At 35.7% G+C, this 14,110-nt stretch overlaps 2 protein-coding genes across 2 annotated transcripts; one reads left to right on the top strand and one right to left on the bottom strand.

Annotated features, from left to right (window-relative positions):
• Positions 1 to 715: 715 nt before the first annotated feature.
• LOC107856361 (polycomb group protein FERTILIZATION-INDEPENDENT ENDOSPERM) lies at positions 716 to 10,515 on the bottom strand. The gene is made up of 13 exons (XM_016701381.2): positions 10,052 to 10,515; positions 4,379 to 4,444; positions 4,162 to 4,284; positions 3,747 to 3,827; positions 3,473 to 3,565; positions 3,266 to 3,341; positions 2,533 to 2,612; positions 2,356 to 2,427; positions 1,955 to 2,014; positions 1,771 to 1,867; positions 1,437 to 1,500; positions 1,289 to 1,348; positions 716 to 1,037 (listed from the first exon to the last, which is right to left on the bottom strand). Exons 1-13 carry the CDS (start codon positions 10,229 to 10,231, stop codon positions 962 to 964), a joined length of 1,128 nt encoding a protein of 375 aa, XP_016556867.2. The 5' UTR covers positions 10,232 to 10,515; the 3' UTR covers positions 716 to 961.
• A 2,326-nt stretch (positions 10,516 to 12,841) lies between these two features.
• On the top strand, positions 12,842 to 13,860 carry LOC107856333. The gene has a single exon (XM_016701334.2). It carries the CDS (start codon positions 12,865 to 12,867, stop codon positions 13,474 to 13,476), a length of 612 nt encoding a protein of 203 aa, XP_016556820.1. The 5' UTR covers positions 12,842 to 12,864; the 3' UTR covers positions 13,477 to 13,860.
• The last annotated feature ends 250 nt before the right edge of the window (positions 13,861 to 14,110 follow it).

Here is a 14,110-nt window from a genome sequence, read left to right on the forward strand (position 1 = left end):
TTGAAGTCTCTGGTTCGTGGCGTTTGGTGATACCTTATGGGTGTCTTGTTTCCTTTATTATCTAGCGATGTGATATCCCTTCTTGTTGTTTGATTTTATGTTTTTTGTTGATTATATTGTTATCTGTCCAGAGCCGGGAGTCTATCGAAAACATCTCTACTTCATCTGAGGTAGTGGTATGGACACTTTTAACTTTCCCAAACCCCACTTGGTAGAAGTACACTGAGTATGTTGTTGTTGGTCTTTTAACTCTCAAAATATCTTTATGCAAACGAAAACTCCTAACTTCATCTTCTTCATTTATTTGTTTCCTCCTTTCTTACAGTAATTGCTTATTAATATAATCAATTTCAACACTTAAAACTGGGATGCAATCAAACACCAAACTGAGATTAGTACAAAAAACTTACCTAGAATCTCAGACCCACTCAAGGCCATTACCGAAAGCTATAGTACAGCATAATGTCCAACACTAATACAACATACTCGGTTAATCCTACAAGTGGAGTCTGAAGAGAGTGGTGTATACGCAAATCATACACCTGCCGCCGTGTGAAAGATAAAGAGAGTTCTTTGATAGACCCGCAAGCTCACCAGCTCAATTAAAACATTAGAGAATGCAGCTGTGACTAAGCCATGGAGAAAAGAACAGTAATAGCAAATAATACGATAACCCAAGCAAAGAAACCAACAGATAATAAACCGACAAAGATGATAGGGGAGTCAAAATAATAATTCTAATAAAGAAAACTAGACACGTTCGACTGCATATTAACCTTCTTCCTTGATCATTGACCGCTATATCCTCCTATAATGTGCGGCACTAATAGTACAAGTTTAATGCACTGGCACATCCAGTTAGTCTCACAAGAAAGAGGTCATAAAAAACTTGAAAGGAGAATTTGGCAGTTTGTTTTTGCAAGTTCCGATATATTTTGGATCCTTCATAATGTATTCCAACTCAAGAAGTTGCAGAATTTGTTGCTACCACATCCCAGCGCCATATCGTCCCATCTTCACAGCAGCTAAGTATGGTGCTGAAGAATAAAGACATAATTGGTCAGTGCAAAGATCGCAAAACTCACACAAGCAGTTTCAACATCATACCGAGTGTATTCCCACAAAGCGGGGTCTGGGGAGGGTAGAGTGTACGCAGTTCATACCACTACCTCAGATGAAGTAGAGAGACTATTTCCGATAGACCCCCGGCTCAGGACAAATAACAAATATAACAAAATTACTTTGTGGGAATACACACGAGCAGTTTGAAGTAATTTTGGATCCTAACCTTCCGTCAAAAGACATGGCAGTTTGTCTAATTGGTAATTTGGATTGAACATGAGACAGCCTGAAAAAGTTAAGCACAAACACTTGAAATTCAAAGCATTAATGAGGAGGATGAGAAACTAGGGAGTGCGGGATGGATGGAGATCAACCTTGCAATCAAAGTTGGCGGGCTTGTTAGTAGTTCCCAGACAAAGATCTTGCCTTCTCGATTTCCTGTTTAGATGTAACAGATGAATTCCAGTGCAAGCTTGTGAAAACATTAAAAGGAGAAACCTCGCGTGCATACAAAGAATGGATCTAAAAACCTCTTGTTTTTATTTCACTTAGGCGTATATTAGATAATCTAGAAATTACTTCATACCACACAAGCAGTAACATTTGATTCCAAATTAGAACATTATCCCGTGATGAGCCCATCAATAGGAAAAAACTTTTAAAAACTCGTTAAGTACACAGAAGATTTTGTTTAACACGTGGAATTACCTATAGCTGCGGTTTTATAGTGAAAATCACATGAAAACTTGATGAACCATATATCACACTCCGGGACAGGATACTTTTGGAGGATGTCAACGGTGCCCTAAACATAAAGCAATTATACATTAGAAAATTTTCCTATTTCAAAAATAACTATCATAAAGATGGTTCTAAACATGACTAGACTAACCTCTCCGGGAGAGTTTTCTTTCATCTTTGGTTCCCATAATAGAATTTCATTGTCAACACTCTGAGTATTGCCAACAAAATTTATGGATCAGTACAAGCTAACATATGAGAAGACCATCTAAAAAACGAGAAGAGATCCTCAAACCATTAAGACGTAATTTCCAACTTGAGGTAGACAACTCTTTGGTCAAGAAAGAAACTTATTCTTTGCTTTTCCAGAGGTTCCCAGATTTATTATGATTTCCCCTCAATGAAATCAGAAGAGTAAATGTTTCCCAGGAAAGGAAGCTAAAGCCAACCAAGAATTCATACGGCAGAACAATTTTTTTTTCTAATAAGTTCATATAGAAGAACAGTCGAGAAAAGAAAGAACTCGGGTAGTAAGCAGGTCAATTCATTCACCTTGGACAAGATAAAATCACCAAGCCATCTGTTACAGTCAACGTAGTTGGTATGGACAGAAGCTATGAACAGCTGAGAGGACAAAAAGGTTGTTACGGCAAGAAAAAAATTCTCTAATCAAACTTTCAGAAGGAAAAAAAATGCAGGGAAGGAGAGAATTAACAAGAAAACACTTACCGGAAACTGCACATATTTTGTGGGAAACTTGGAAGGAAGATCCATCCAAGTAAACGATTGCTCCACATATGACCAGAATTCTGCAGCACAAGCAGCTCAGAAAAGAAATTTCAGTCAAATTGATGGTACTTCATCTTATTTTTCAAACTAGCGTAACCCTCTGAGCACTAACGGAATAAGATGATGCAATACAAATCTGATCTATAGACAATGCTACATCCTCCTTCCAGGAACAACAGATGGTATTTGCTGATAGGTGTGGCTATAAACCGGGTAGTAAAGTAGTCTAGATAAAAAGCATTGTCAACACCAGAATATATAAATGTCTAGGGATAACCGAAGCTGCCAAATATTCCTTCTAGATAGTTGGTGCATTCATAACTACAATTAGAAATTATTGACATCATTTTTACACTTGTACCTGAAGACAAGGATATGAAATATCTGCTAATAAACTAATGTTCCACAATGAAGATTGCGCGCAAGTTAGTTCAACACATATATCGGTGACAAATCACCAAATCTGAAGAAGTACAGGCATACCACAAGCACAACATCATCATCCTAAAGGTTCTGGAAAAGCCTTGAGAATATAATCAATCACAAGTTGCTCCTCTAAAGATTGCCCTCTCTTTTTCTCTTTTTCAAAGTTTTAGTCTGTGATGATGCTTAACTGTATATCATACGTCATTTCAACAATATATGTGAAACTGAAAAGAGTTACAGATTTTACCTTTTGTTGACCAAATTTTAACAGTGTTATCCATTCCACAGCTAGCAATGCGGTGTATATCAGAAGGATGGAAGTCCTACAACCATCACAAACCAGCTAATATGCTCAAATCCTAGTTCCCAGTATTGTTGACAACAGGTGTGAAAGACAATTATTTGCCACCAACTCCATCCTTGGAGTGGAACTACAGTTATCAGAACAACTTACCACACTGAGTACTTCATTCCGATGACCTCCAGCACCAGCAAATATCATAATGCATATTCCAGTATGAACATTCCACAAGCGAACAGATTCATCCTGGAACAATCGTGATAATTAAAATATGCCATGTGAAACAGTTGCAAATTGCAAAGTTGGTTGATACTCCACATACATCTTGCAACTGTGTATTCTTTTTCCCCAATAAAGAGGATCAAATACAATTTTCCTTGTGGTGGAATGGCTAAGAAAGACATAGAAGAATGCATAAGGTACATACTTTGCTGGCAGATACTACAAGAGATGGTTTCAAGGGTTGAGTCCTAACTTCATTTATCGAGTCTCCGTGCCCCACAAAGCTCTGCCCAATCGCAAACAAGTAGATTAAAAAAGATTTAGACATATAATATTAACATGTAACTAGTTTCAACTTTCAAGAGAACCTTTATCTTTCAAGTTTGTATTGTTAAAACAACTTAACATGGATGAATCATGAAGTAAAGCTTAACTTGTTCATATCATGATGAGTAAGATGGATCAGACCATGGAAAAAAGGAAATACTTTTTGTGTTCAGATAAAGATTAATTAGATGGATGTTACAAACTCATTCGCAGATATTCATTTTTTTATTACTAAGGAGCAACTACTTTTGTTTGACCATGCAAAGTGTGAATCAACGATTTCATGTCAAGACCTGGTGTAGCTTCTCTGAGCCAGAATCAATAACACGGAGAACTCCATTTATTCCGCCAGCCACTAAGAATGGACTCCCATCAAGATTGCATGCCCAACTTACAGTGTAAAAGGACTCATCTTTCTGATTTACACAGCACACGGAAAAAACAACTTATTAAGTATAACAAAACACACGTAAGGAACAACGCAACAACTGAGTACTTGCAACTTCTTACATCTTCATCAATATAAGACTGCAGCACAGCAATAACACCACCTTCGAGACACTGATATACAGTAACCTGACAAACAACCAGAAAATAAAGACATTAGCCAGGGTTATTGGCAATTGACATACGCTACAAACATATCCTTAGGCTAGCACTCTGATTCTTCTCTTGTTGTTATCTTCTTTCAGTTTCGTATTTTGAACGATTCTCAGATGACATATCTCTCCAAATTCTAAATTTATCTTGAGCAACAAAACTTTTGCATCATCCATAACTCTCAATTTTGAAAAGAAATAAAACAAGACATAAAATAGCATAACTCCACATTGTTAAGAGATAGCACAAGATTACAACCCACGCCCAATTCCGAAAATCATTATCTTTGACATGAACAGTTTATAATAGTAAGGTAAACCAATAGGGAATTATTATCAATCAGTTAAATATGTGGCGCTCCGCAAGTATGGAGAAACAAATAGAATACTGTCAACCATAACAACATATAAGGTGAGTCTGAAAAAAATTGGCCCAGCCATCCAAACTACATATAGGCATTTTAGTTTGTGATGCATCAATAAATCTACAAGATAAGCAAAAGAGAACTTGTCGGAAAAGGGGGTCCTTAAACCATCAACATCAAAGCAACTTGCAAGTCCAATTTTGGCACATTTCATCTGAAATGAGAAGCAGGTTAGCTGAAACAAATAGATAGACAAAGATGGAAAAACAAGATTGATGCTTTCTACCTAACTAAGGTACATCTTTTCTTCATCACATTCATCAAATTAACAAGAAATACATGCTCAAATCAGAGTCATAAGTTCTGTAATGGAGGCGTTCAAACATATAGACAGACTGAGATGGAAAAAAACTAATGTTTTCTACCTAAATAGCAGACTCATGAGATCTGTACTTGTCAACCCTAATTGAAAAACAGTATAGAGACAAATCCCAAATAACATGAAAATTCAAAATTTTCATTCTTTGTACTTCTCATGCCTAATTGAAAAGGCAGAACTCGAGACACATCCTAAAAGAACGAAAGTTTAAACTTTCATTGTCTGTACTTCTCAGCCCCTAATTGAAAAAAAAGCAGAACATGAGACACATCCTAAAAGAATGAAAATTGTAAACTTTCATATTAATTAACGAAGCCAACAAGAACAACAAAGCTTAAGCCACAAACTACTAGATCAGGTAAATCTGTACTAATTAACTTGTTTTAATCTAGAACTCAATAGTTTGACTACAGGGACTTCCAAAGGTAACGCAAAAATTTCTAATCAAATCAAAAATCGGTAAAATTTTGACAATCCCATAAAAGAAAAGGGAGGAGATTAAATACCTGATTTCCGCCGGCAACAGCAAAGACGCTGAAGTAGCGAGCGTCGATGAAGTTGAAAACAATTGCATATAATGAGCGCTTGCCCACTTGGTGTCTTTTGGTCATTTTGTACATTTTGAAATTGGATGGTGTTAACGATCCGACTACTGGTTCACACACTAAAGGTGTCACCACTGGCTTACACTCTTTAGGTATTCTTTTCTCCATTGGTCTTTGCTTACTCTACACAGGTTGGAGAGGAGAGAAAAATTGGAACGACGGCGTTCCCGTCACTCCTATTTACCATTATATACCCCTCACCTTTTCTTTTTTTTTTTTTGTAAAGGGATTTTCTCCAAATTTTTAGTATTTACATTCTATGCTTCTTTTAGTAATAAATTGTGTAAGGCAATCTATTAAATTTATAAATTTGACAAAATAGAATCATTCAGTACTTAATTTTTGTGTAAATGAGGCTAACTAATTTGAACTGATTAATTAATTAACTATCATATGTCTAGATTATCATTTATCAGTAACACTTGTGGAATGGAAATCGAGACAAATCTTAAAATTATGAAAATTTAATAGATTGTCTTACACAATTTATTACTAAAAATTATTACTAAAACAAGCATAGAATCTAGATACTAAAAATTTAGGAAGAAGGAAAAAAAAGAAAAAGTAAGAGGGGTATATAATGATAAAAAGGAATATCAAAGACACCATCTTTCCAGTTCTTCTATCCTCTTCAACATGTGTCGGAATAAGCAGAGAGCAATGGCAAAAAGAATACCTAAAGAGTGTAAGCTAGTGGTGACACCTATAGGGTGTGAACCAGTATACGGATCGTTAACACCATCCAATTCCAAAAAGCACAAAATGAACAAAAGACTCCAAGTGTGTAAGCGCTCATTATATGCGATTGTTTTCAACTTCATCGACGCTCGCTACTTCAGCGTCTTTGTTGTTGCCGGCGAAAATCAAGTATTTAATCTCCTCCCTTTTCTTTAATAGGATTGTCAAAATTCTATCAATTTTTGGTTTGATTAAAAATTTTTACGTTACCTTTGGAAGTACCTCTAGTCAAACTATTGAGTTCTGGATTAAAACGGGACTAGTACAAACTTTACCCGTCCAGTAGCTTGTGGCTTAAGCTTTGTAGTTTGTTGTTGTTCTTGTGCTTGTTGGCTTCATTAATTAATATGAAAGTTTACAATTTCATTCTTCTAGGATGTGTCATGTTCTGACTTTTCTATTAGGGGCTAAGAAGTACAGATAATGAAAGTTTAAAATTTTCATTTTTTTAGGATGTGTCTCAAGTTCTATTCTTTCAATTAGGTCTAAGAAGTACAGACAATGAAAGTTTTAAGTTTAAACTTTCATACTTATTCATGAAGACAAGAAGCACAAAGCAAAGTCAAACATGAATTTTGTACTTCTTAGCCCTAAACTAAGAACGACAACAATAACAAAAGCTAGTGCCTAGGATATCCTTACTTATGAATACCCCAGATATTGGAGATGTCTCTTTAAGGAAACATTTGCCCTTTTATATAGGAGGTTTGGGGTAGAGTAGCCTCCAAGAACTATAACAGAAATTGGATTCTTTAGAGTCCACAAAATTTCAATGTCTATAAATGCCCCTACTTCAAGGCTTGTCGGAGTGTAGACTTGATGAAACTCAAAGACAAGTCTTGAAGTACCCATAGAGCTTCCATCTTTACGGTCTTGTGGCTACAGATTTGCATATATGGAGAGAAGAGACGAAGGACAGATTTGGTCCCACTGGGCATGGCAATTTGTTGGACAATAAAAATATGAATAAACATGATTTTTTACTGACAAATGATGTGGGTACAAATCTGTTCCTCCCTTGATTCTTCTCTCTTGATTTTTCCCATAATTCGAGGGCCGTCAGTGGCGTATTTCTCAAACGTAGGAATATTTCCATGTATTTTCAAACGTAGGAATATTTCAATGAAAGGAGGATTTATGGATCTTCTTGATGTATTGGATTATCAAGAAGAGAGGGTTTTGATCATTTGTGATATTCCATGAGTTTATGAAATTATCTAGAGATATTCAAGATTTATGAATATCCTGTGAATTTGTGGAATCTTCGAGGTTAAGGAAATATTTGCCTCTTTATATAGGCATAATTCAGGGTTCAGGGTAAAGTAGCCTCCAAGCTAGGTTTAGGGTAAAGTAGCCTCCAATAACTCTAACAAAATTTGGGTTCTTCTTCTAGAGTCCCACAAATTTTAGATGTCTATACCAACAATCACAAAATAGTCCAAACTCAAACAACTGGGTATATCTGTAACCGTTAGCCCGTTTCATTTCAATACTAAGGACAAATCCTAAAAGAACGAAAATTTTGAACTACCATACTGATACATGAACCCAACAATCAAAGGAACAACATCAACAAAAAGAACAACCCTTCAACCTCAAACAACTGTGTCGGTTATACTCGTCAAGCCATTTCATTTCACAACTCAATACAAATGAATGAAAATTCAGAACTTTAATACTAAAACATGAACTCAACATTCACAAGAACAACAACAAGAGCAACCGGTAAACCTCAAACGATTGGCTCAGTTATACCAATACCTTGTAAGCAAAAGGGTAGCCCGGTGCACTAAAGCTCCTGCTATTTGCACGGTCCAAGGAAGGGCCCCACAAATGAATTCAAATCTTAAACATTCATACTCAACTATGAATCCCACAAGCACAACAACAACAACAACAACAACACTTCAACCTCAAACGGCTCAGTTATACCAATACCTTTGACAGACAAATAAGAAAGTGCAGCCCCGTGCACTAAAACTCCCGCTATGTGCAAGGTCCGGACTCCGGAGAAGGGCCCCACAAATGAATTAAATATTTGAACTTTCATACACATACATGAATCCAATAAGCACAACAACAAGAGCAACCTTTCAGCCTCAAACAATTGGCTCAGTTATACCATACCTTGTCATCCCATTTCATTTCAGAACTCAAGACAAATAAAAAGGGGCACCCCGGTGCACTAAAGCTCCCGCTATATACAGGATTTGAAGAAGGGCCCCACAAATGAATTAAAAACTTGAACTTTCATACTCATACATGAATCCCACAAACACAACAACAACAACAAGAGCAACCCTCCAACCTCAAACAATTGGCTCAGCTATACCAATACCTTGTTAGACAAATAAAAAAGAGCAGCCCGGGCACTAACAGCCTGTTTGGATGGTGGTTTGCCATGGTTTCATAATGTATGGTATGGTGTAGTATGGTATGGTACAGTACCATGTTTGGATGGACTGTATCATTCACTGCGGTTAAATAATAGCTTTTTTGTTTGGTTTGATGGTATGGTACGGTATGGTAACAAGTAAATTTACTAAAATGCCCCTAATTGTAATACATTTGAGATATCAACTCTTTTATCCATATCAGTGCTAGCGTAACCAGTTGTCCTTTCTTTCGTGATGCTTCTCATAGCTACCCGATGATCCTTTTAAGACGCCAAATTCACAAGGGTATTTGCTAAACAAAGGTTTGACGAACGCAAACTAATGCAATCGGGAAGTACTTCCCAATCAATAAAACAATTGGTATACATTTATGTATCTTAGAGTTCAAAAATTACCTCCCATGTATATGCTTTTTGTGCATTCACTCTGTTTCCCTCCATTTCAATTTTCAATTTTTTTTATCGAATTGAGTTTTTATTGGCATTAAAAACTACTACTACTAAATAACTGTGATCATTTTTCTCTCTTTGAATTTTTATATTGCTAACAGGAAGTCTTTCAATCTTCGATCTTGTTAACAAATGCGTAGTCTTAGCATGTATTTTGTTGATAAGGATAAAATAGGATTAAAGAAAATTATATAAGGGTATAGTTGGAAAAGAAAAATAAAAACTATGGCACATCACCAATTTGGTGGTTCAATAAATTGCTTTATTCCATGGTTATCATTGATAGTAACATACCATACCACCATTTTTAGAAAACCATGGAAACAAACATGGTTCCCATGGTAACCATACCATACCATACCATACCATGGGAAACCAGGCTGTAAAAAGCTTCCGCTATGTGCAGGGTCAGCGAAAGGCCCCACAAATGAATTAAAAATTTTAACTTTCATACTCATACATGAATCCCAAAAGCACAACAACAACAAGAGCAACCCTTCAACTTCAAACAACCGGGTCATCTACACCCATACCCATTTACCCTTTAACCCATTTCATTCAAGAACTCAAATTCCCAAAACAAAACCATAAAACCAATTCAGCCCAACAAAAAAAACACAATCTTGATAAACCCCAAATGAAAAAAACTTACTCGATTCCCACCAACAGTAGCAAAAACATTGAAGTAACGTGAATCAATGAAGTTGAACACAACGGCGTATAACGGCCGTTTGCCTTCTTGCAATCTGTTAGTAACTCTATACTCCTTCTTCTTTGACGGCGTTAAAGAGCCAACAACTGGTTCACATCCTACAGGTACTTTCGCCGCCATTTTTTTGCTGCTATAACTCTGACAACTGATTTTAGAGTAGTGAAACACTGAACATATTTGTCGGCTCGTTGTCCGAGGTAGTAATAACCTATCATTGTCTTAACTCTTTTTTGCCATTATACCCTTTTCATTTTTTGTTTTTTCTTTATTTTTCCTCAAAATTATGTATGAAATTAATATTTTAGTTGTAATTTGTTGTAAATTGGTTGATTGGAGTTTCAAAATCGGCTTATTTTGAGAAGTGTTTGTCATCGGAAGTGTTTAGCTAGTTATGTTAGAAAAGTAATATGTGTTTAATGAATAATGACGGATTAGTATTTATTTAAGGAGTATCGATTGATATTCTTTTGCTGGAAAATCATATTGTATAGATAAGTAAAAGGAATTTTTTAATGTATATATAATATTATGTGTTGAATTATCTTTATTTTTTTGTACGTTTACTATTTTCTTGCTCTAATACCTAGAGGCGAATCTGGAATTGGAAGATAATGGACACGCCATTAGAGAACATGCATGTTAGTGAAAGTGACGTCATGTAATATCATCGTTTCTGATGTTATGACGTATAACTAAGTTAAATGACATAATTTAATGAAGCTTCTTGTATGGAGTGATGATTTGAACATCATTTTAAATGCGTTAAGTTGCTTGTTCGAAACCTACCGTCTACCGAGCTACCACCTATATATTTTATGTAATTTTTTAATTATCAACTAAAAACAAAATGACGTAGTAGACAAATTCGATCTTGAATCAAGCGTATACTCACCTACATATTTTATGCATTTTTTTTACTTTCAGCTAAAAATGAAAATGATGTCACATCCCAAACTCAAGCTTAAGTCACACGCTGAAGCTCAAAGGTCTAAGGGCACAATGACCAAATGAACCAATCTAGCAGATAAGTTTGAGAAATTCTTGTAAAATATATGATAGTTATTCATGATATACATACCACATTAATTTTAAAAAAAATTAACGCGTTTTTAAGTACTACAATAATATATCTTAAAATAATAATCAAAATTTAAAATAATTTGATTTTTAAAAAATAAAATATGATAAGTATATTTTGAGACGAAAAATAATTGAGGATCCTAGTTCAAGTAGCCTTGCCAAGATATTCACTTCTATCAAATAAGTATCATTGGCAAAATTACACACTCTAGTCCACCACTTAACAAATATATAAACCTTATCAACTTCAACCAAATGGCTTCTTCTTCATAATATCCTTCAACTCAATCATATCCAATTTCTTCCATAAAGCAATTCACTATCCAATTATTCTAAATATTCACTTTCATCAAATACTACTTCCTCCGTTTCATTTTATGTATCGTTATTTAACTGCAAATGAAGTTTAAGAAATAAGTGATGACTTTGTAAAGTTTATAAAATTGTTCATCTTAATGTTTACTTTTTAGTTGTCTTTTCTTAATAAGTGGAACCCACTAAAGATAAAATGAGAATAATGGCATTAAATAATTACCAAACAAGTAAAGCTGACATTCTTTTTTGGACGGATTAAAAAGGAAATGGCGACACATAAAATGAAACGAAGGAAGTACTATTTTACATGAAACTAGTCGATATGCACGAAAGCTGATTCGAACACCGCAGACTTTAGAAAAAATAACTCCCTCCATCTTATTTTATGTGTCATCATTTTCTTTTTTGTCCGTCCCAAAAAGAATATCACCTTTCCTTATTTGGTAATTATTTAAAGACACAATTTCACTTTTACCCTTATTGATACAACAACAACAACAACAACAACAACAAACCCAAACCCAGTAGATTCCCACATCGTGGGGTCTGGGGAAGGTAGAGTGTACGCAGATCATACCACTACCTCTAACGAAGTAAAGAGGCTGTTTCCGATAGGCCCCCGGCTCAAGACAAAGGACAGTATATAAAAACATCAAAAGCATAGATACGCCATCCACAAAAATATGCAACACTGTCAAACAAAAGACACCCAAGCCCTCCTACCTACTGACAATGACTCATCCACCCACCTTAACCCTCTATCCTAATATTTTTCCTCTGTACCTTTCTATCCAGGGTCATGTCCTCAGTCAACTGTAACTGCTCCATGTCACGTCTAATCACTTCCCTCCGGTATTTCTTAGGTCTACCCCTACCCCGCTTGAAATCATCCAAGGTCAACCTCTCACACCTACGAACTGGGATATCCGCGCCCCTCCTCATCACATGACCAAACCATCTCAATTTCACTTCTCGCATTTTATCCTCCACCAACACCACTCTCACCTTCTCCCGAATAATTTCATTCCTAATCCTATCGGCCCTAGTAAAACCACACATCCAACGCAATATCCGCATTTCCGCCACCTTTAATTTTTGGATATGAGAATTCTTAATCGACCAATACTCAGCTCCATATAACATATTAATTAAAAATAATAATAGTACATTATTTTAATAAAGGATAATTTTGATAAAAGATATCAAGTCTTTACTTATTTTTTGAATTTCGTGCCCGATCAAACTATAACACATAAAATAGGACGGTGGGAGTACTACTATTTGACAAAAAACACACTCTAGTCCACCACTTGACAAATATATAAACCTTATCAACTTTGTTGGAAAATTTTAACCAAATGGCTTCTTCTTCAACCATCCTTCTACTCCACCATATCCATTTTCTTCCTTCACTTCATCCAATTTCCTCCATAAAACACTTCACTATCAAATGCACTCGAAACTCATCAGACCAAGAATTCCTCACCCCTTCACCAGACTCAGAAACAACAATCAGCCCAGACAAATTCCCTATAGAAAAACGACGAAAATCCGAAATAATCCGTGAAAGAAAATCAAGAACTGATGAGCTAACAAAACAAGAACCACCAAACTTTGAGATTGGTTGGAAGAGAACAAAGCAAATTCCATTAGAGAAGCCAATAGGATACATGGTAATGGATTTTTTGCAGAAGTTGGAAGAGTTAATGGGGAGGGAATTTGGGTCTACTGCATTATTGGTTAAAGTGGGAGAGATAGTTGTAGCAAGAGTTACAGAAGAAGTTGAAGTGTTGAAGGAAGAAGGGAAAGTGGAAGACAGAATGGTGATAGAATTGTATAGAGTATTGAAGTTGATGGAAATGGATTTGGCTATGGTGAATGCTGCTGTGAAAGAAGAGACATTGAATGAAAGACTTGAACAAGCTAAGGCACGTTGTAGGCAAGCTATTCTTGTTGCTAATTCTTTCTGATAGCTTCTGGTGTAACTGGTAAAGTTATTTGTCATGCGACGAGGAGTAACCGGTAAAGTTGTTGTCATGCGATGAGGAGTTCATGAGTTCAAGGCTTGGAAATAGGTTCTTACCATGATACAACAGGTTAAGACAGTGGAGGATAGATCTTTATGGTCCGGTTCTTTAAATCTCACTAATAGCGAGAGCTTTAGTAGTTTTTTTGCTTGTAAAAGCTCGAGCCTTTTTAAGGTCTTTTAAAATTTCTAGTAGCATTTGTAGTGTATTTGAGTGTATCTTTTGTTACCAACTTGGGTTGTAATGGGGTGATACCTCCATTCTTGTTTGGAGGTTTTAGGTTTGAGCCTCGAGAAATGATTTGAATTTAATCAGGTTCCATTGCAAGTATCGGACACAAGATGAAAAAGGAAATGTATCTTTCATTGTGATTGAGGGAATGATGGGAAAGTTGGATATCATCGAGTCCTCTAAATGAAAACGGAAATAAAAATCTTTGCCATTCGTCTGATTGGGTGCTTTTAAATGCGAATTGTAATTAGTCGGATCAACCATTTTCAGTGTATGTTTTTGTAAATGAAAATGAGAACTTCTCTAATAAGGAGTTTTTAGTTTTTTACCCCTTTTATTGGGCGTT

The sequence above is a fragment of the Capsicum annuum genome, chromosome 7, assembly GCF_002878395.1.
Source record: "Capsicum annuum cultivar UCD-10X-F1 chromosome 7, UCD10Xv1.1, whole genome shotgun sequence".
In the NCBI taxonomy this organism is placed as follows: domain Eukaryota; kingdom Viridiplantae; phylum Streptophyta; class Magnoliopsida; order Solanales; family Solanaceae; genus Capsicum; species Capsicum annuum.